Here is a 21,581-nt window from a genome sequence, read left to right as displayed (position 1 = left end):
ATATCCATATGAGATGAGTAATGCCTAGACTAAGATACAGTAGAATAGTATAGAATACAGTATATCCATATGAGATGAGTGATGCAAGATATGTAAACATTATTAAAGTGACCAGTGATTTCAAGTCTGTATGTAGGCAGCCAGCTTTCTGTGTTAGTGGTGGCTGTTTAACAGTCTGATGGCCTTGAGATAGAAAAACAGCTTCTGTCTCTTGGTCCCTGCTTTGATGCAGACCTCGCCTTCTGGATGATAGCGGGGTGAACAGGCAGCGGCTCGGATGGTTGTTTTACATCCTGTGACATCAGGTGCTGCGGTTGCCGTACCAGGCGCTGATGCTCTCAATTGTGCATCTGTAAAAGTTTGTGGGTTTTGGTGACAAGGCTAATTTCTTCAGCCTCCTGAGGTTGAAGAGGCGCTGTCTGTGTGGGTGGACCATTTCAGTTTGTCCGTGATGTGTACGCTGAGGAACTTAACTTACTATCTTCTCCACTACTGTCCCGTCGATGTGGATAAGGGGGTGTTCCCTCTGCTGTTTCCTGAAGTCCACAATCATCTCTTTGTTTGTTGACATTGAGTGAGAGGTTGTTTTCCTGGCACCACACTCCGAGGGCCCTGACCTCCTCCCTGTAGGTTGTCTCGTCATCGTTGGTAAATCAGGCCCATTACTGTAGTGTCGTCTGCAAACTAGATGCTTGAGTTAGAGACATGCGTGGCCATGCAGTCATGGGTGAACAAGAGTACAGGAAGAGGCTGAGCACGCATCCTTGTGGGGCCCCAGTGATGAGGATCAGTGAAGTGGAGATGTTTCCTACCTTCACCACCTGGGGGCGGCCCGTTAGGAAGTCCAGGGCCCCGAGCTTAATGATGAGCTTGGAGGGTAATATGGTGTTGAATGCTGAGCTGTAGTCAATGACCAGCGTTCTAACCTAGGTCTTCCTCTTGTACAGATGGGATAGGGCAGTGTGATGGCGATAGCATCGTCTGTGGATCTATTGGGGCGGTAGGCAAATTGGAGTGGGTCTAGGGTGTCAGGTAGGGTGGAGGTGATATGGTCCTTGACTAGTCTCTCAAAGCACTTCATGATGACAGAAGTGAGTGCTACGGGGCGGTAGTCATTTAGTTCAGTTACCTTTTGCCTTCTTGGGTACAGGAACAACTATGAATACGAATGCTCTGTGGATGCGGCTAGGGATGCCATCTGGACGGCGGCCTTGCAAGGGTTAACACGTTTAAATGGCTTGCTCATGTCGGCCACGGAGGAGAACCCACAGTCCTTGGTAGCGGGTCGTGACGGTGGCACTGTATCCTCAAAGCGGTGACTGTTTAGTCCGGAAGCAAGACATAGTTGTGTGGTTTTCTCTTTGTAGTCCGTCATTGTCTGTAGACCCTGCCACATACGTCTTGTCTGAGCCGTTGAATTGCGACTCCACTTTGTCTCTTTACTGACGGTTTGCCTGTTTGATTGCCTTACGGAGGGAATAACTACGCTGTTTGTATTCAGCCATATTCCCAGTCACCTTGCCATGGTTAAATGTAATAATAATAATAATAATATATGCCATTTAGCAGACGCTTTTATCCAAAGCGACTTACAGTCATGTGTGCATACATTCTACGTATGGGTGGTCCCGGGAATTGAACCCACTACCCTGGCGTTACAAGCGCCATGCTCTACCAAACAGTTTGTTTTGCATGAAATCTTCCATCTATCTGAATGCTTCTGGTTAGGATAGGTTCCTATACACTTCCTGATAATATAAGTCACCGTATCAGTTTATCTACCCGGAACATATCCCAGTCCGCATGATCAAAACGATTATGACGCTTGGATTCCGATTGGTCAGACCAGTATTGAATAGTCCTCAGCACGGGTACTTCCTGTTTTGAGTTTCTGCCTATAGGAAGGGAGGAGCAAAATGGAGTCGTGATCAGATTTGCCAAAGGGAGGGTGGGGGAGGGCCTTGTTGGCGTAGCAGTGGTCGAGTGTTTAGCAGTGGTCGAGTGTTTAGCAGCGGTCGAGTGTTTAGCAGCGGTCGAGTGTTTAGCAGCGGTCGAGTGTTTAGCAGCGGTCGAGTGTTTAGCAGCGGTCGAGTGTTTAGCAGCGGTCGAGTGTTTAGCAGCGGTCGAGTGTTTAGCAGCGGTCGAGTGTTTAGCAGCGGTCGAGTGTTAGTCAATGTGTTGACAACTTTGGTAACGTTTTTCTCATTCTGTAAAATCCCCAGCTACAATAAATGTGGCCTCAGGATATGTGGTTTGCATAAAGCTCAGTGAAGTTATTTTGAGGGCCATCGGCTTTAGGGGGGAATATACATGGCCGTGACTATAACCGAAGAATATTATCTTGGGAGGTTGGCATTTGCTTGTGAATAATTCTAGGTCTGGTTAACAAAAGGGCTTGAGTTCCTGTATGTTTAACTACTCGTGGTGTGGTATCATGAAACCCCTGCCCTTCTTCCCGGGAGATATTTATTCCTGTCTGCGCGATGAAGCCAACTGGCTGAACGTACTCAGACAGTATATCCCGAGAGAGCTACATTTCCGTGAAACATTTGGGGCGGCAGGTAACCTTGTCGATAGTGTTGGGCCAGTAACCGAGAGGTTCGAATCCCCTAGCTGATGAGGTAAAAATCTGTAATTCTGCCCCTGAACAGGCAGTTAACCCACTGTTCCCAGGCGGTCATTGAAAATAAGAATTTGTTCTTAACTGACTTGCCTAGTTAAATAAAGGTTAAAATAGTATGTTACAAGTCCTAATGTTTCTCTGGAAGGAAGCCCTGAGCTTCATTATCCAGAGACCTGAACACTCAAAGTGGTGGGTGGTCCTGGGCTAAAAGTCTGACTTCTTTGTTTTGGAACAGCCTCTGGGATCAGTGTGAACGAAGGATTCGGTTTGGGAAAATAATATTCCTGGTTGTAATGCTGATGAGTTACCGCCGCCCTGATATCCTAAAGTTCTTCCTGGCTATACATTGTCATTTCTCTACCATAAGCCGCCTCCAGCTTCGTTTCAGAGTATTTGGCAGTGCGTCCAACCGGCCTCACAACTGCAGAACACGTTTAACCACGCCAGCCCAGGACCTCCACATCCGGCTTCTTCACCTGCGGGATTATCCGAGACCACCCAGGCAGCTGATGAAACTGAAGAGTATTTCTGTGGGGGAAAAACTCTCTCTGACCCACGCATGTGACATCCATAGATTAGGGCCTAATTAATTTAGTTCTAATTGACGGATTTCCTTATGAACTGCAACTCTGTTAACTAAAATCGTTAATTGTGTCCCCCCCATGTCAGTTACCAGACGAATGCAGGGGTCTCTCTGGAAGGCTGTGCTCCATGTTCTGTACGTGATCTTTTGCACGCTACATACTACCAGCCACACTGCCCAGACCTAGAAATAAATCTCTGGATGGTGACTGCATGTACAGCTATATGCATAGTGACTTAGTCCTATAGTGACAGCCACACTCCTTTTCCTATTTATATCTCTGGATGGTGCAACGTATCCGCATGCTTCAGCTGGCGCCTCTCTGAACCCAACAAGTTCATGTGTAGTGGCTGGCTGTATTTCCTGTTGGGATAGTAGTTACAGTTGAGGTTTCAGGCTCGTGCTAATCTGTTGGTGGGGTTTAAATCCACCGGACTCTAGATATTTCCTCCTTATCTTTCACATGTTAGAGCCATGTCCATGTGTCTGATACTTACGGCAGCGTAGCCTAGTGGTTAGAGCGTTGGACTAGTAACCGAAAGGTTGCAAGTTCGAATCCCTGAGCTGACAAGGTACAAATCTGTCGTTCTGCCCCTGAACAGGCAGTTAACCCACTGTTCCTAGGCCGTCATTGAAAATAAGAATTTGTTCTTAACTGACTTGCCTAGTAAAATAAAAAAATAAAAATAAATAGTTGATAGCCAGGAATGTGTAGTGGTCACTGGCCAGGTCTCGGAGGGAGACCTACACAAAGTAGCTGATGGCGTCTTTTAAAATTCAACCGACAGACCTACAAGAACAGAACTTTGATGGCTGACGTGCTGTTTTGGGACGTAAACAAAAGCAAGGCTGTGCTGTTTTGGAGAGTGCTGTGTTTACTGAAAGACGACCCCATCAATATCCAGACAGCAGTCAGTACGTGTACACACACAGGGCACTTTTTAGTCGGTCTATTCAGTGTACTGTGCATTCGGAAAGTATTTAGACCCCTTGACTTCATCCACATTTTGTTACATTACAGCCATATTCTAAAATGTATTAAATAAATAGAATGTACCTTTTTAATCTCAACATTATCCTGTAATGACAGTGACCGCTTTTTGGAAATTTTTGCCAATTTATTACACCCTTTGCTATGAGAATTGAAATTGAGCTCAGGTGCATCCTGTTTCCATTGATCATACTTGAGATTTTTCTACAACTTGTTGGATGGAGTCCACCTGTGGTAATTTCAATTGATTGGACATGATTTGGAAAGGCACACAACTGTCTATATTAGATCCCACAGTGGACAGTGCATGTCAGAGCAAAAACCAAGCTATAAGGTCGAAGGAATTGTCCATAGAGCTCAGAGACGACAGGATTTTGTCGAAGCACAGATCTGGAGAAGGGTACCATAAACTTTTTGCAGCATTAAAGGTCTGCAAGAACAGTGGCCTCCATCATTCTTAAATGGAAGACGTTTGGAACCACCAAGACTCTTCCTAGAGCTGGCCACCCGGCCAAACTGAGCAATCTGGGGGAGAAGGGCCTTGGTCAGGGAGGTGACCAAGAACCCGATGGTCACTCTGGCAGAGCTACATAGTTCCTCTGTGGAGATGGTTGTCCTTCTGGAAGATTCTCCCATCTCTGCAGCACTCCACCAATAAGGCCTTTATGGTAGAGTGGCCAGACGGAAGTCACTCTTCAGAAAAACAGTACATGACAGCCTGCTTGGAGTTTGCCAAGAAGGATTCTGACCATGAGAAACAAGATCCTTTGGTCTGATGAAACCAAGCTTCAACTCTTTGGCCTGAATGCCAAGTGTGTCGTCTGGAGTAAACCTGGTATCATCCCTACAGTGAAGCATGGCGGTGGTGGCAGCATGCGGTGGGGATGTTTTTAAGTGGCAGGGACTGGGAGACAAGTCAGGATTTGAGGGAAATTTGAACTACGCAAAGTGCAGCGATCCAGAGCACTCAGGACCTCCGACTGGGGCACCGGTTCACCTTCCAACAGGACAACAACCCTAAGCACACAGCCAAGACAACGCAGGAGTGGCTTCGGGACAAGTCTATGAATGTCCGTGAGTAGCCCGGACTTGAACCTGAGCCAACACTTCTGGAGAGACCTGAAAATAGATGTGCAGCATCACTCCCCATCCAACCTGACAGAGCTTGAGGATCTGCCGAGAAGAATGGGAGAAACTCTCCAAATACAGGTGTGCCAAGCTTGTAGCGTCATACCAAAAAAGACTCGAGGCTGTAATTGCTGCCAAAGGTGTTTCAACAGAAAGTAATGGGTATGACTACTTATGTAATTGTGACATTTCTGCTTTTTATTTATACTTTTGCAAACATTTCTAAACATGTTTATGGTTTGTCATTATTATAGGGTATTGTGTCTAGATTGAGACTCATACATTACAGCCTAATTCTAAATTAAATTGTAACAAAATGGAAAAAGCTGAGGGGTCTGAATACTTTCTGAATCCACTCTATGTACACATTGTGGGCAGTGATTGGAATACTTTCTGAATCCACTCTATGTAGACATTGTGGGCAGTGATTGGAATACTTTCTGAATCCACTCTATGTAGACATTCTGGGCAGTGATTGGAATACTTTCTGAATCCACTCTATGTACACATTGTGGGCAGTGATTGGAATACTTTCTGTTTTTATCCTGTCGGTAAGGAGCAGTCTGACTAAAGCTTTGTTCACATTGTTGGCAGTTTCCAAACCTTTTCATTTTTGCTTCTCTTATCTGTTTTTCCTGCAGTCTGAACAGCCAAAAAGCACATGGAATCTGATAGTTAAAGCCACACTTTAAACTACCCTCGTAGGTGATTCCTGGCCATGTGACATGTCTGAACGGTCAAATCTGATTTTATTTTCCCTCCAGTGGTTTCTAGGCTTTATTTGCCAGATCTGCTTGCTAGCTACTCTGACGGTTTGAGAAGAACGTGTGGTCGCTCATTGACTTGTTAATTGTTTACAAATGATTGCATGTGCAAAACCGCTGCCTAGCTCGCCAGTTTATTAACTGACGCCAAAAAGGACTCGTTTTTTGAAAGTGGGATCATGCTTATCCACTATGACTTTGAAATGTCCATGGGGGACTTCGTCACCTTCAGCTACGTACTTTCTGAATGATTGGAGCACGAGCGCCACAACTGGCGTTACTATGACAACGCATCCGATTTGGTCACTTGTTTTTTGTCTTGCTGTTTGGACAGTCGGGTATTCCCAAACTGATTTGTGCGTCCAAGGCCTGCAGTGTGAACGAGGTTTTAGAGGTTGTGTTGGCAGAAAGCCTCATGGCTTTAGGAGTTACAGGTTTGTGTTCAGTTGGATAGACTGCAGAATGAGACATGACAGCCAGCTGAACCATATGCACCGGTTACCGGTTCAATCTACAGCAATTAGACGTTGTGCGCCATCCCTTTTTTGAAGTAGATCTATTCAGACAACCATAAATCATCATCTTTCCGCTCGTTAGATACCATTTTATTCATTTTAGCAGACACCTCAGTGACTCGGCATCCATTTTAAGGTAGCTAGGTGAGACAACCACATGTCGTTCATAGGAAGTATGTTTTTCCTGACTACGGCTGTGCTTGTCTGTCTGTAAGCCAACCTGTTGTATAGTGACTATTGCTCGTCTCTGAAGTTGGGGCTTGGGTGAAGAGTAGCAAAGCTACTGCTAATTTACACCAGTTACTGGAATCTTCAGCAATTTTTGTAATTGCCATACATTTTCTGTTAATCTATTGTAATTTATACCTGAATAACTTGGTAAATAATTATTCATTAATATATAGTGTTAGGGAGACTCATTGAGTTTGTAGTAGATGGACCATATGGCCCAAGAGAATTGTCCTTGAAAGATTCTTTATTTTATTTAAGATTATGGTGGTTTACTGGTCAAAGACAAGTTTTGGATATAGATCTAATCTCAGCAAAAAATAAATGTGCCTTTTTTAAGTCTTTTCAAAGATCATTTGTAAAAATTCAAAAACTTCACAGAGCTTCATTGGAAAGGGTTTACACCAGGAACGCACAATCCCTCCATCAGTGCTCAGACTGTCCGCAATAGGCTGAGAGGCTGGACTGAGGGCTTGTAGACCTGTTGTAAGACAGGTCCTCACCAGGTCACAAACCCACAGTCGCTGGACCAGACAGGACTGACAAAGTTCTCTTCTCTGACTAGTTGTGGTTTTGTCTCACCGGGGTGATGGTTGGATTCGCGTTTATCGTCAGAGGAATGAGCGTTACACCGGGGCCTGTACTCTGGCGTGGGATCGATGTGGAGGGTCCATCATGGTCTGGGGCGGGGCTTCACAGCATCATCGGATGGAGCTTTGCAGGCAATCTCAACGCTGTGTGTTACAGGGAAGACATCCTCCTCCCTCATGTGGTACCCTTCCTGCAGGCTCATCCTGACATGACCCTCCAGCATGAAGATGCCACCAGCCATACTGCTCGTTCTGTGAGTGATGAATAGGAATGTCAGTGTTATGCCATGGCCAGAGAAGACCTTGGCTCTCAATCCCATGGAGCATGTCTGGGACCTGTTGGATGGGGGGTGAGGGCTAGGGCCGTTCCCCCCCCCAGAAATGTCTGGGAACTTGCAGGTGCCTTGATGGAAGAGTGGGGTAACATCTCACAGCAAGAACATGCAAATCTGGTGCAGTTCATGAGGAAGAGATGCACTGCATTACTTAATGCAGTTGGTGGCCACTTTTGATTTTGACTCTGGCTTTTTTCAGGGACACATTATTCCATTTCTGTTCGTCACATGTCTGTGGAACTGGTTCAGTTTGTGTCTCAGTTGTTGAATCTTATGTTCATACAAATATTTACACATGTTAAGTTTGCTGAAAATGAACACTGTTGACAGTGAGAGGACGTTTCTTTATTTGCTGAGCTATATATATATATTTATATTATGTATATATATAATTTATATTATGTATGTTTTGCAGATCGATGCGTTACTGGTAAATGAATTAAGTCTTGATCTAGACTCTGCTTCCTTGTGTTCTGAACCACCCCTGTACATTGATATGGGTTGGGGCTAAATATATTGCGCTCCCTATTTACACTCCTCTTGTTGCTAACTGCTGTTCTTTTCTCTAGGAGGAGACCAGGGGATCTTGAATGGCTTCTTCAGTAACTGGGCAACAGCAGATATCTCAAAACACCTCCCCTTCATCTACAACCTCAGCAGCATAGCAATCTACACTTACCTTCCAGCATTCAAACAGTAAGTACTCAATCTACACTTACCTTCCAGCATTCAAACTGTCAGTACTCAATCTACACTTACCTTCCAGCATTCAAACAGTACTCAATCTACACTTCCAGCATTCAAACAGCCAGTACTCAATCTACACTTCCAGCATTCAAACAGTCAGTACTCAATCTACACTTCCAGCATTCAAACAGCCAGTACTCAATCTACACTTCCAGCATTCAAACAGCCAGTACTCAATCTACACTTCCAGCATTCAAACAGTATGTAATTCTATGTAGCCCATAGAAACACATTGAATAACAGATTCACTACATGGAAAAAAAGTACACCCACAAAATGTAAAGGAAGTTTGTTCTGATGTGTCTGTCCTATATCTGAGAGAAGAAAGATGAGGCAACATATATATTTTTTTTATTTGTATTTAACCCTGTAGTTAAGTGCCAAAACCCCAAATCTCCATATACTGCATTTATTTTTCTTTCCAATTGGGGATATGTGTATACTGTACTTCCATTCATTAGTTCAACTGGTACCCAGGGACCTTCAGACGAAGCCTGTGGGTGTCCTAGAAGAAAACAGCTGATATGTTCCTGAGAGCCTGGGGGGGTGGGGGTCGTAGAGCAAAATGGAGAACACCACCGTGTTCTTGAGTCCTCTTTTCATAGAGGGGCCATTATTTTTTTAGGCCAAACCGTTGGGACGCAACAAAGGACTTTAAGCTGATTTCTTTCACTGCAGGTGTGACAGGTGGATTAAGAAGCAGCAACAAAACATCTGTAGTTTAAACTGACAGATTTAGATGGGATTCTTTTTATTATTATGCTAATTAGATTGCATCAGGGTGTGGACATTGACCTTAAGGGGGAGGAAGATCAGCCAGCAGCAGTGACTCAATAGTAGACTACCTGTGAAACCCCTGGCAGGGAAAGTCTTCTTGGGCTGCGAGAGAACGGGTCGGCGTGAGGCGATACAGTCATCAGTGTTCTCATGCCATAACGTCAGGTTACCAGTCAATTTAGGGGTGGCCTCGTGGGGTTCGATATCCAGCCTGAGTTCCACAGAGCCGAGACCAGCGGACGAAATAGAGGCCTTCTGTTTAAAGACTTTTATGCCTCTGTCACAATGGCTCTCTCTCTCTCTGTCTCTGTCTCTCTGTCTCTCTGTCTCTGTGTCTCTGTCTCTCTGTCTCTCTGTCTCTCTGTCTCTGTCTCTCTCTCTCTCTCTCTGTGTGTCTCTCTGTCTCTCTCTGTGTCTCTCTCTGTGTGTCTCTCTGTCTCTCTGTGTGTCTCTCTGTGTGTCTCTCTGTGTGTCTCTCTGTGTGTCTCTCTGTGTGTCTCTCTGTGTGTCTCTCTGTGTGTCTCTCTGTGTGTCTCTCTGTGTGTCTCTCTGTGTGTCTCTCTGTGTGTCTCTCTGTGTGTCTCTCTGTGTGTCTCTCTGTGTGTCTCTCTGTGTGTCTCTCTGTGTGTCTCTCTGTGTGTCTCTCTGTGTGTCTCTCTGTGTGTCTCTCTGTGTCTGTCTCTGTGTCTGTCTCTGTGTCTGTCTCTGTGTGTCTGTCTCTGTGTGTCTGTCTCTGTGTGTCTGTCTCTGTGTGTCTGTCTCTGTGTGTGTCTGTCTCTGTGTGTGTCTGTCTCTGTGTGTCTCTGTGTGTGTCTCTGTGTGTCTCTGTGTGTGTCTCTCTGTCTCTCTGTGTGTCTCTGTCTGTCTCTGTGTCTCTGTGTCTCTGTGTCTCTGTGTCTCTGTGTCTCTGTGTCTCTGTGTCTCTGTGTCTCTGTGTCTCTGTGTCTCTGTGTCTCTGTGTCTCTGTCTCTGTCTCTCTGTCTCTCTGTGTCTCTGTGTCTCTGTGTCTCTGTCTCTCTGTCTCTCTGTCTCTCTGTCTCTCTGTCTCTCTGTCTCTCTGTCTCTCTGTCTCTCTGTCTCTCTGTCTCTCTGTCTCTCTGTCTCTCTGTCTCTCTGTCTCTCTGTCTCTCTGTCTCTCTGTCTCTCTGTCTCTCTGTCTCTCTGTCTCTCTGTCTCTCTGTCTCTCTGTCTCTCTGTCTCTCTGTCTCTCTGTCTCTGTCTCTGTCTGAACTTGTCAAACCAAAGCATTTACAACAGTCTAACTGCCAGATATGAGTTACATTCACAACAAGAGCTAAGTAAATCAACATTGTATTCTGTTCCAGATACGGTGGCAACGCCAAGGTGGTCCACTTCCTGGGTCAGACCAAGCCCTGGAGCTACACGTACGACCCCAAGACCAAGAGGGTCAGCGGGGACATGCAGGAGACCTCCACACACACCAGCTTCCTCCTGGACTGGTGGTTCCTCTACTCTTCCTCTGTGGTGCCCATGATGGTGGAGGGATACGGAGACCAGCCTTTCCACTCTGGCTGTGTGGAAGTCCATCTAGAAGTATTAACCTCTTGTCCTTCCTCTACAGAAACTGTTAGCAAAACAGTTTATAACAGTTTGAATTAGTGATGACTTGGATGCTTATTGTTAGTAAAGAGTAATGTTGGACCCACCTGAATGAATGAATATTTACATATATATATTCATTCAGGAGGTGGGTCCAACATTTCTTTTACTGACCATAAGCATCCAAGTCATCACATATATATGATATATATTATGATTCATCTTTCTAAAATGTAGTGATACTTCAGCCTTGAAGGCTATTGATGTTTAACCCTCTCATTCGTCCGTCTAAAGTTCCAGTCCCCTGTCAAAGAAAATTGTGACCACCATGGTCACTGGCCTGGGTCATGGTCACAGATCAATAGTCACAAGGAAGGTGGCTGGAAGGTATGATGAAGACTGGTTGTATGTTAAGCCCAGCATCACAACCAACACCTGGTCACTAACTGTCACTGCTTCTTGTGGACAACCTGTTTGTACAATAAAACCTGGCTAATACCATAGACGTGTGTTCACTGATGATCGAGTAGATGGGTGGTTTGCAGTAGTGGAAGTGTCTTGATATAAATGCCAGGTTTTTAGATCACTGTGTGCTACTGTTCTGTTGCTGCACTGACTGCGAAGGAACCACTGTTTCCCCAGAGCTCTTAGTCTTGTGGCTTGTTCCGTAATCGAATCGTGATCGAATCGCTCCCTTCTAATATAATGTTTTTTTGTTTGTTCTCCTCCTCCAGGGAAGCAGCTCATCGCATGACTTCCATCACACTGAGCCATACTACATGTCACCAGAGACCTCTGAGGAACGCAAGCAGAAATGGGAGCAGGGACAGGCGGACTACATGGGAATGGACTCGTTTGACAATATCCAGAAAAGGCTTGACGCTTTTCTCAAATAAAGGGAAACTGAGTTTGACTGCATCAGTTTAGTTACGATGGGAAACATTCTGACATTGTTGGCAGTGGTCATCCAACTGAGCAACACTTGTATAGTATGTTTATCCTGTTATATATGTACTGTGAAGATTACGACACTGAAGCACCGATTTATTGACAAGTCCTATCTAGTTTTTTCTATTTGTGAAGAAAATGTTTAGAGAATTAAAACCGCAATAAAATATAAATAAATATGGCCTTGGTATATGGACATGAGCCTTTTTTCCACGTGTGGACACTTTGACAAATGAAAGATGATCTATACAGTACGTCTTGTAGTTTCATAGATGTCGGCGTGGCTATACACTGTATAACTGAGCTGATGTGATGTCCTGCCATGTCTGTAGTCTGGGTCTTCAGAAAGTGTTCAGAACTCTTGACTCGATCCACATTTAGTTGTCACAGCTTGATTTTTAACTGAGATTGTCACACAATATCTCATTTTGTCAGAGTATTTATTTCCGACTCATTTAAATTAACTGAAATGTCTCATCAAGTATTCAACCCCTTATGGCCTAAATAAGTGCTTAAGTTGCCTGAATAGTGTTGAACATGATTTTTGAATGACTCATTGCTGTACCTCCCCATTTAAATGTGAATGTAACAGATTCAACCACAAAGATCACAATGCCTCACAAAGAAGGGCACCTATTGGTAGAGGGCTAAACATTTTAGAAAAAGCAGACATTGAATAACCATTTGAGCCTGGTGGAAGTTACTAAACTTGGGATGGTGTATCAATACATCCAGACACTACAAAAGAAACAGGCATCCTTCCTAACTCAGTTGCCGGAGAGGAAGGAAACCACTCTGGGATTTCACCATGCGGCCAATGGTGACTTTAAAACAGCGTTTAGTGGCTGTGATTGGACAATGTTGTGGGGCCATCCGCTACTCCACAATACAAACTTGATTAATAGTGAAAAGAATGAACCATGTACAGAATAAGCATCCTGTTTGCAATAAGGCGCTAAAGTAAAACAACAAAAAAATGTAAACTGTACTTTGTCCTGAATGAAGCGTTATGTTTGGGACAAATCCAACACAGAGTACCACTTGCTATATTTTCAAGCAGGGCGGTGGCTTCAGGTTCTGGGTATGCTTGTCATTGGCAAGGACACGTTTTTTTTAGGAAACAGAGCTGTAAGCACAGGCAAAATCCTAGAGGAAACCCTGGTTGTCAATTTCACCTTTCAGCAGGACAATAACCTAAAACATGGCCAACTATACACGAGTTGCTTACCAAGATGATGAATGTTCCTGAGTGGCCTAGTATGACTTAATGCAGCATGAAAAAGTTTAACAATGATCAGCAACCAGCTTGAAGCTTTTTTCTTTTTGTTTACAGAATGGGCAAATATTGTACAATCCAGGTGTGCAAATCTTTAGACTTTCCCCAGAAAGACAGATGTAATCACTGCCAAATGTGACTCTAACGTGTATTGACTTAAATACTTACCTAATCAAGATACTGTATATTTGTTTAATTTTTCATGTGGAATAAGTCAAGTGACCACTTTCTGAACAGACTGTACTGCTTGTGTTCTTGTGGAAAGATGCTGTTCTGCTCCCTTAGTTTTCATACCATCTTCACTTCTTCAGCTGCTGTGAGGGATGATCTCTCCGGTTTGTTTTACCCAGGGTAGGCTTCCAGTTGGCCTTAACCCAGGGTAGGTTTCCAGTTGGCCTTAACCCAGGGTAGGTTTCCAGTTGGCCTTAACCTAGGGTAGGTTTTTTTTTGTGTTCTTAACCCAGGGTAGGCTTCCAGTTGGCCTTAACCTAGGGTAGGTTTTTTTGTTGGCCTTAACCCAGGGTACGTTTCCAGTTGGCCTTAACCCTCACAGTTGGACCTTTTGAGTACCTCACACCTGCTAGTGTTTGATCATCTGTACTCTTGTCTAGGTACTGGCTCCTAATGCCGGTACGTGTTGAACCTCTTGTCTAGGTACTGGCTCCTAATGCCGGTACGTGTTGAACCTCTTAGTTTTTAGCCTACTGCTGTTTTACCACCCAAATGGTGCCTGTACCACAGACGCTGTCACATGCTAAATAAAGTACTTGTAGAATAAACAGTGAGTTGTGCTGGGTCTTTATTTGGCACATCTAACCATAAAACAGTCAGGCAGGGTTCAATGGTACAGGATCTGTTAAAATACATTACTATATGTCATTATACCCCATATCTCTGATCTGTTATGTATTGGTTCTTTCCCACTGTATAGTATCTTGAGGGTTGGATTGGGTTCAATGGAAATAAGGTGAGCACATACTTGTGTAGAATTGTGTAGGGCAGAGTATCAGTTGTGTAGGGCAGAGTATCATAGCTCTATAGTGTAGGGCAGAGTATCAGTTATGTAGTATAGTATAGGGCAGAGTATCAGTTATATAGTATAGTATAGGGCAGAGTATCAGTTATATAGTATAGTATAGGGCAGAGTATCAGTTATATAGTATAGTATAGGGCAGAGTATCAGTTATATAGTATAGTATAGGGCAGAGTATCAGTTATATAGTATAGTATAGGGCAGAGTATCAGTTATGTAGTATAGTATAGGGCAGAGTATCAGTTATGTAGTATAGTGTAGGGCAGAGTATCAGTTATGTAGTTTTGTGTAGGGCAGAGTATCAGTTATATAGTATAGTGTAGGGCAGAGTATCAGTTATATAGTATAGTATAGGGCAGAGTATCAGTTATATAGTATAGTATAGGGCAGAGTATCAGTTATATAGTATAGTATAGGGCAGAGTATCAGTTATATAGTATAGTATAGGGCAGAGTATCAGTTGTGTAGGGCAGAGTATCACAGTTCTATAGTGTAGGGCAGAGTATCACAGTTCTATAGTGTAGGGCAGAGTATCAGTTATGTAGTATAGTGTAGGGCAGAGTATCAGTTATATAGTATAGTATAGGGCAGAGTATCAGTTATATAGTATAGTATAGGGCAGAGTATCAGTTATATAGTATAGTATAGGGCAGAGTATCAGTTATATAGTATAGTATAGGGCAGAGTATCAGTTATGTAGTATAGTATAGGGCAGAGTATCAGTTATGTAGTATAGTGTAGGGCAGAGTATCAGTTATGTAGTTTTGTGTAGGGCAGAGTATCAGTTATATAGTATAGTGTAGGGCAGAGTATCAGTTATATAGTATAGTATAGGGCAGAGTATCAGTTATATAGTATAGTATAGGGCAGAGTATCAGTTATATAGTATAGTATAGGGCAGAGTATCAGTTGTATAGTATAGGGCAGAGTATCAGTTATATAGTATAGTGTAAGGGCAGAGTATCAGTTATGTAGTATAGTATAGGGCAGAGTATCAGTTATATAGTAGTGTAGGGCAGAGTATCACAGTTCTATAGTGTAGGGCAGAGTATCAGTTATGTAGTTTTGTGTAGGGCAGAGTATCATAGTTATATAGTGTAGGGCAGAGTATCATAGTTATATAGTGTAGGGCAGAGTATCATAGTTATATAGTGTAGGGCAGAGTATCAGTTGTGTAGTATAGTATAGGGCAGAGTATCAGTTGTGTAGGGCAGAGTATCAGTTATGTAGTATAGTGTAGAGCAGAGTAGCACAGTTCTATAGTATTGTGTAGGGCAGAGTATCAGTTATGTAGTATAGTATAGGGCAGAGTATCATAGTTATATAGTATAGGGCAGAGTATCAGTTATGTAGTATAGTGTAGGGCAGAGTATCAGTTATGTAGTTTTGTGTAGGGCAGAGTATCAGTTATATAGTATAGTGTAGGGCAGAGTATCAGTTATATAGTATAGTATAGGGCAGAGTATCAGTTATATAGTATAGTATAGGGCAGAGTATCAGTTATATAGTATAGTATAGGGCAGAGTATCAGTTATATAGTATAGTATAGGGCAGAGTATCAGTTATGTAGTATAGTATAGGGCAGAGTATCAGTTATATAGTAGTGTAGGGCAGAGTATCACAGTTCTATAGTGTAGGGCAGAGTATCACAGTTCTATAGTGTAGGGCAGAGTATCAGTTATGTAGTATAGTGTAGGGCAGAGTATCAGTTATGTAGTATAGTGTAGGGCAGAGTATCACAGTTCTATAGTATTGTGTAGGGCAGAGTATCAATTATGTAGTATAGGGCAGAGTATCAGTTATGTAGTATAGTGTAGGGCAGAGTATCAGTTATATAGTATAGTGTAGGGCAGAGTATCAGTTATGTAGTATAGTGTATCACAGTTCTATAGTATAGTGTAGGGCAGAGTATCACAGTTATATAGTATTGTGTAGGGCAGAGTATCAGTTATGTAGTATAGTGTAGGGCAGAGTATCAGTTATGTAGTTTTGTGTAGGGCAGAGTATCATAGTTATATAGTGTAGGGCAGAGTATCATAGTTATATAGTGTAGGGCAGAGTATCACAGTTCTATAGTATTGTGTAGGGCAGAGTATCAGTTGTGTAGGGCAGAGTATCAGTTATGTAGTATAGTGTAGGGCAGAGTAGCACAGTTCTATAGTATTGTGTAGGGCAGAGTATCAGTTATGTAGTATAGTATAGGGCAGAGTATCAGTTGTATAGTGTAGGGCAGAGTATCATAGTTATATAGTGTAGGGCAGAGTATCATAGTTATATAGTGTAGGGCAGAGTATCAGTTGTGTAGTATAGTATAGGGCAGAGTATCAGTTGTGTAGGGCAGAGTATCAGTTATGTAGTATAGTGTAGAGCAGAGTAGCACAGTTCTATAGTATTGTGTAGGGCAGAGTATCAGTTATGTAGTATAGTATAGGGCAGAGTATCATAGTTATATAGTGTAGGGCAGAGTATCAATTGTGTAGTATAGTATAGGGCAGAGTATCAGTTATGTAGTATAGTGTAGGGCAGAGTATCAGTTATGTAGTTTTGTGTAGGGCAGAGTATCAGTTATATAGTATAGTGTAGGGCAGAGTATCAGTTATATAGTATAGTGTAGGGCAGAGTATCAGTTATATAGTATAGTGTAGGGCAGAGTATCAGTTGTGTAGTATAGTGTAGGGCAGAGTATCAGTTATGTAGTATAGTGTAGGGCAGAGTATCAGTTATGTAGTTTTGTGTAGGGCAGAGTATCAGTTATATAGTGTAGGGCAGAGTATCAGTTGTGTAGTATAGTGTAGGGCAGAGTATCAGTTATATAGTATAGTGTAGGGCAGAGTATCAGTTATATAGTATAGTGTAGGGCAGAGTATCAGTTGTGTAGTATAGTGTAGGGCAGAGTATCAGTTATATAGTATAGTGTAGGGCAGAGTATCAGTTGTGTAGTATAGTGTAGGGCAGAGTATCAGTTATGTAGTTTTGTGTAGGGCAGAGTATCAGTTATATAGTGTAGGGCAGAGTATCAGTTGTGTAGTATAGTGTAGGGCAGAGTATCAGTTATGTAGTATTGTGTAGGGCAGAGTATCAGTTATGAAGTATAGTGTAGGGCAGAGTATCAGTTATGTAGTATTGTGTAGGGCAGAGTATCAGTTATGTAGTATAGTGTAGGGCAGAGTATCAGTTATGTAGTATAGTGTAGGGCAGAGTATCAGTTATGTAGGGTAGAGTATCCATTATGTAGTTTTGTGTAGGGCAGAGTATCAGTTATGTAGTTTTGTGTAGGGCAGAGTATCAGTTATGTAGTTTTGTGTAGGGCAGAGTATCATAGTTATATAGTGTAGGGCAGAGTATCATAGTTATAAAGTATAGTGTAGGGCAGAGTATCAGTTATGTAGTATAGTGTAGGGCAGAGTATCAGTTATGTAGTTTTGTGTAGGGCAGAGTGTCATAGTTATGTAGTTTTGTGTAGGGCAGAGTATCATAGTTATATAGTGTAGGGCAGAGTATCATAGTTATATAGTATAGTGTAGGGCAGAGTATCAGTTATGTAGTATAGTATAGGGCAGAGTATCAGTTATGTAGTATAGTGTAGGGCAGAGTATCAATTGTGTAGTATAGTGTAGGGCAGAGTATCAGTTGTGTAGTATAGTATAGGGCAGAGTATCAGTTGTGTAGTATAGTGTAGGGCAGAGTATCAGTTATGTGGTAGAGTGTAGGGCAGAGTATCAGTTATGTAGTATAGTATAGGGCAGAGTATCATAGTTATATAGTATAGTGTAGGGCAGAGTATCAGTTATGTAGCATAGTGTAGGGCAGAGTATCAGTTATGTGGTAGAGTGTAGGGCAGAGTATCAGTTATATAGTAGAGTGTAGGGCAGAGTATCATAGTTATATAGTGTAGGGCAGAGTATCAGTTATGTAGTATAGTATAGGGCAGAGTATCAGTTATGTAGTATTGTATAGGGCAGAGTATCATAGTTATATAGTATAGTGTAGGGCATAGTATCAGTTGTGTAGTATAGTGTAGGGCAGAGTATCAGTTATGTGGTAGAGTGTAGGGCAGAGTATCAGTTATATAGTAGTGTAGGGCAGAGTATCATAGTTATATAGTGTAGGGCAGAGTATCAGTTGTGTAGTATTGTGTAGGGCAGAGTATCATAGTTATATAGTATAGTGTAGGGCAGAGTATCAGTTATGTAGTATAGTGTAGGGCAGAGTATCAGTTATGTAGTATTGTGTAGGGCAGAGTATCATAGTTATATAGTATAGTGTAGGGCAGAGTATCAGTTGTGTAGTATAGTGTAGGGCAGAGTATCATAGTTATATAGTGTAGGGCAGAGTATCATAGTTATATAGTGTAGGGCAGAGTATCACAGCTCTATAGTATTGTGTAGGGCAGAGTATCAGTTATGTAGTATAGTGTAGGGCAGAGTATCAGTGTATTGTTACTGTCTTAATGACCTGCTGGGTGTACTGTTACTGTCTTAATGACCTGCTGGGTGTATTGTTACTGTCTTAATGACCTGCTGGGTGTATTGTTACTGTCTTAATGACCTGCTGGGTGTATTGTTACTGTCTTAATGACCTGCTGGGTGTATTGTTACTGTCTTAATGACCTGCTGGGTGTATTGTTACTGTCTTAATGACCTGCTGGGCGTATTGTTACTGTCTTAATGACCTGCTGGGTGTACTGTTACTTTCTTAATGACCTGCTGGGTGTATTGTTATTGTCTTAATGACCTGCTGGGTGTATTGTAACTGTCTTAATGACCTGCTGGGTGTACTGTTACTGTCTTAATGACCTGCTGGGTGTATTGTTACTGTCTTAATGACCTGCTGGGTGTATTGTAACTGTCTTAATGACCTGCTGGGTGTACTGTTACTGTCTTAATGACCTGCTGGGTGTATTGTTACTGTCTTAATGACCTGCTGGGTGTATTGTAACTGTCTTAATGACCTGCTGGGTGTACTGTTACTGTCTTAATGACCTGCTGGGTGTATTGGTACTGTCTTAATGACCTGCTGGGCGTATTGTTACTGTCTTAATGACCTGCTGGGTGTATTGTTACTGTCTTAATGACCTGCTGGGTGTATTGTAACTGTCTTAATGACCTGCTGGGTGTATTGTAACTGTCTTAATGACCTGCTGGGTGTATTGTAACTGTCTTAATGACCTGCTGGGTGTATTGTAACTGTCTTAATGACCTGCTGGGTGTATTGTTACTGTCTTAATGACCTGCTGGGTGTATTGTAACTGTCTTAATGACCTGCTGGGTGTATTGTAACTGTCTTAATGACCTGCTGGGCGTATTGTTACTGTCTTAATGACCTGCTGGGCGTATTGTTACTGTCTTAATGACCTGCTGGGTGTATTGTAACTGTCTTAATGACCTGCTGGGTGTATTGTAACTGTTTTAATGACCTGTTGGGTGTATTGTAACTGTCTTAATGACCTGCTAGTTGTATTGTAACTGTCTTAATGACCTGCTGGGTGTATTGTTACTGTCTTAATGACCTGCCGGGTGTATTGTAACTGTCTTAATGACCTGCCGGGTGTATTGTTACTGTCTTAATGACCTGCCGGGTGTATTGTAACTGTCTTAATGACCTGCTGGGTGTATTGTAACTGTCTTAATGACCTGCTGGGTTTATTGTAACTGTCTTATGGGTTATAAGTGATGAACATCTTACCCATGATGCACTGCAGTCCCTTTGACATTCATACCCATCATTTCCATCACATCCATCATATCCATCACACCCATCATATCCATCACACCCATCATATCCATCACATCCATCATATCCATCACACCCATCATATCCATCACATCCATCATATCCATCACACCCATCACACCCATCATATCCATCACACCCATCATATCCATCATATCCATCACATCCATCATATCCATCATATCCATCACACCCATCATACCCATCATATCCATCACATCCATCACACCCATCATATCCATCACACCCATCATATCCATCACATCCATCATATCCATCACATCCATCACACCCATCATATCCATCACACCCATCATATCCATCACACCCATCATATCCATCACACCCATCATATCCATCACACCCATCATATCCATCACACCCATCATATCCATCACACCCATCATATCCATCACATCCATCATATCCATCATATCCATCACACCCATCATATCCATCACACCCATCATATCCATCACATCCATCATATCCATCATATCCATCACACCCATCATATGCATCACACCCATCATATCCATCACACCCATCATATCCATCACACCCATCATATCCATCACACCCATCATATCCATCACATCCATCATATCCATCATATCCATCATATCCATCACACCCATCATATCCCTTCATATCCATCATATCCATCATACCCATGATGCACTGCAGTCCCTTTGACATTCATATCCATCTTACCCATGATGCACTGCAGTCCCTTTGACATTCATATCCATCTTACCCATGATGCACTGCAGTCCCTTTGACATTCATATCCATCATACCCATGATGCACTGCAGTCCCTTTGACATTCATATCCATCTTACCCATGATGCACTGCAGTCCCTTTGACATTCATATCCATCTTACCCATGATGCACTGCAGTCCCTTTGACATTCATATCCATCATACCCATGATGCACTGCAGTCCCTTTGACATTCATATCCATCTTACCCATGATGCACTGCAGTCCCTTTGACATTCATATCCATCTTACCCATGATGCACTGCAGTCCCTTTGACATTCATATCCATCTTACCCATGATGCACTGCAGTCCCTTTGGCATTCATACCCATCTTACCCATGATGCACTGCAGTCCCTTTGACATTCATATCCATCATATCCATCTTACCCATGATGCACTGCAGTCCCTTTGACATTCATATCCATCATATCCATCTTACCCATGATGCACTGCAGTCCCTTTGACATTCATATCCATTCATATCCATTCATATCCCATCATATCCCATCATATCCATTCATATCCATTCATATCCCATCATACCCATCATACCCATCATATCCATTCATATCCCATCATACCCATCATACCCATCATATCCCATCATACCCATCATATCCATCATATCCATTCATATCCATCATTTCCATCATATCCATTCATATCCATCATATCCATCATATCCATTCATATCCCATCATACCCATCATATCCATTCATATCCATCATATCCATGATATCCATTCATATCCATCATATCCATGATATCCATCATTTCCATTCATATCCATTCATATCCATTCATATCCATCATTTCCATTCATATCCATTCATACCCATCACACCCATCATATCCATTCATACCCATCACACCCATCATATCCATTCATACCCATCACACCCATCATATCCATTCATACCCATCATTTCCATCATATCCATCATATCCATCATATCCATCACATCCATCATATCCATCACACC

At 42.6% G+C, this 21,581-nt stretch overlaps 1 protein-coding gene across 2 annotated transcripts in view; it reads left to right on the top strand.

Annotated features, from left to right (window-relative positions):
* LOC124039439 (glycogenin-1-like) overlaps positions 1-11,971 on the top strand; it is a 32,808-nt gene extending 20,837 nt beyond the window's left edge. The window contains exons 5-8 of one of the 2 annotated variants that reach the window (XM_046355404.1): positions 8,327-8,453; positions 10,607-10,835; positions 11,136-11,228; positions 11,576-11,971. In XM_046355404.1, coding sequence (XP_046211360.1) covers positions 8,327-8,453; positions 10,607-10,835; positions 11,136-11,228; positions 11,576-11,737 — 611 coding nt within the window. In that variant the 3' untranslated portion in view covers positions 11,738-11,971. The remainder of the gene's footprint in view (positions 1-8,326; positions 8,454-10,606; positions 10,836-11,135; positions 11,229-11,575) is intronic. The other variant, XM_046355405.1, reaches the window with a different exon arrangement.
* Positions 11,972-21,581: the final 9,610 nt, after the last annotated feature.

The sequence above is a fragment of the Oncorhynchus gorbuscha genome, linkage group LG07 (assembly GCF_021184085.1).
Source record: "Oncorhynchus gorbuscha isolate QuinsamMale2020 ecotype Even-year linkage group LG07, OgorEven_v1.0, whole genome shotgun sequence".
NCBI classification, from domain to species: Eukaryota; Metazoa; Chordata; class Actinopteri; order Salmoniformes; family Salmonidae; genus Oncorhynchus; species Oncorhynchus gorbuscha.
The sequence above is the reverse complement of the archived record's forward strand: the minus strand, read 5'-3'. Positions and strand labels throughout refer to the sequence as shown.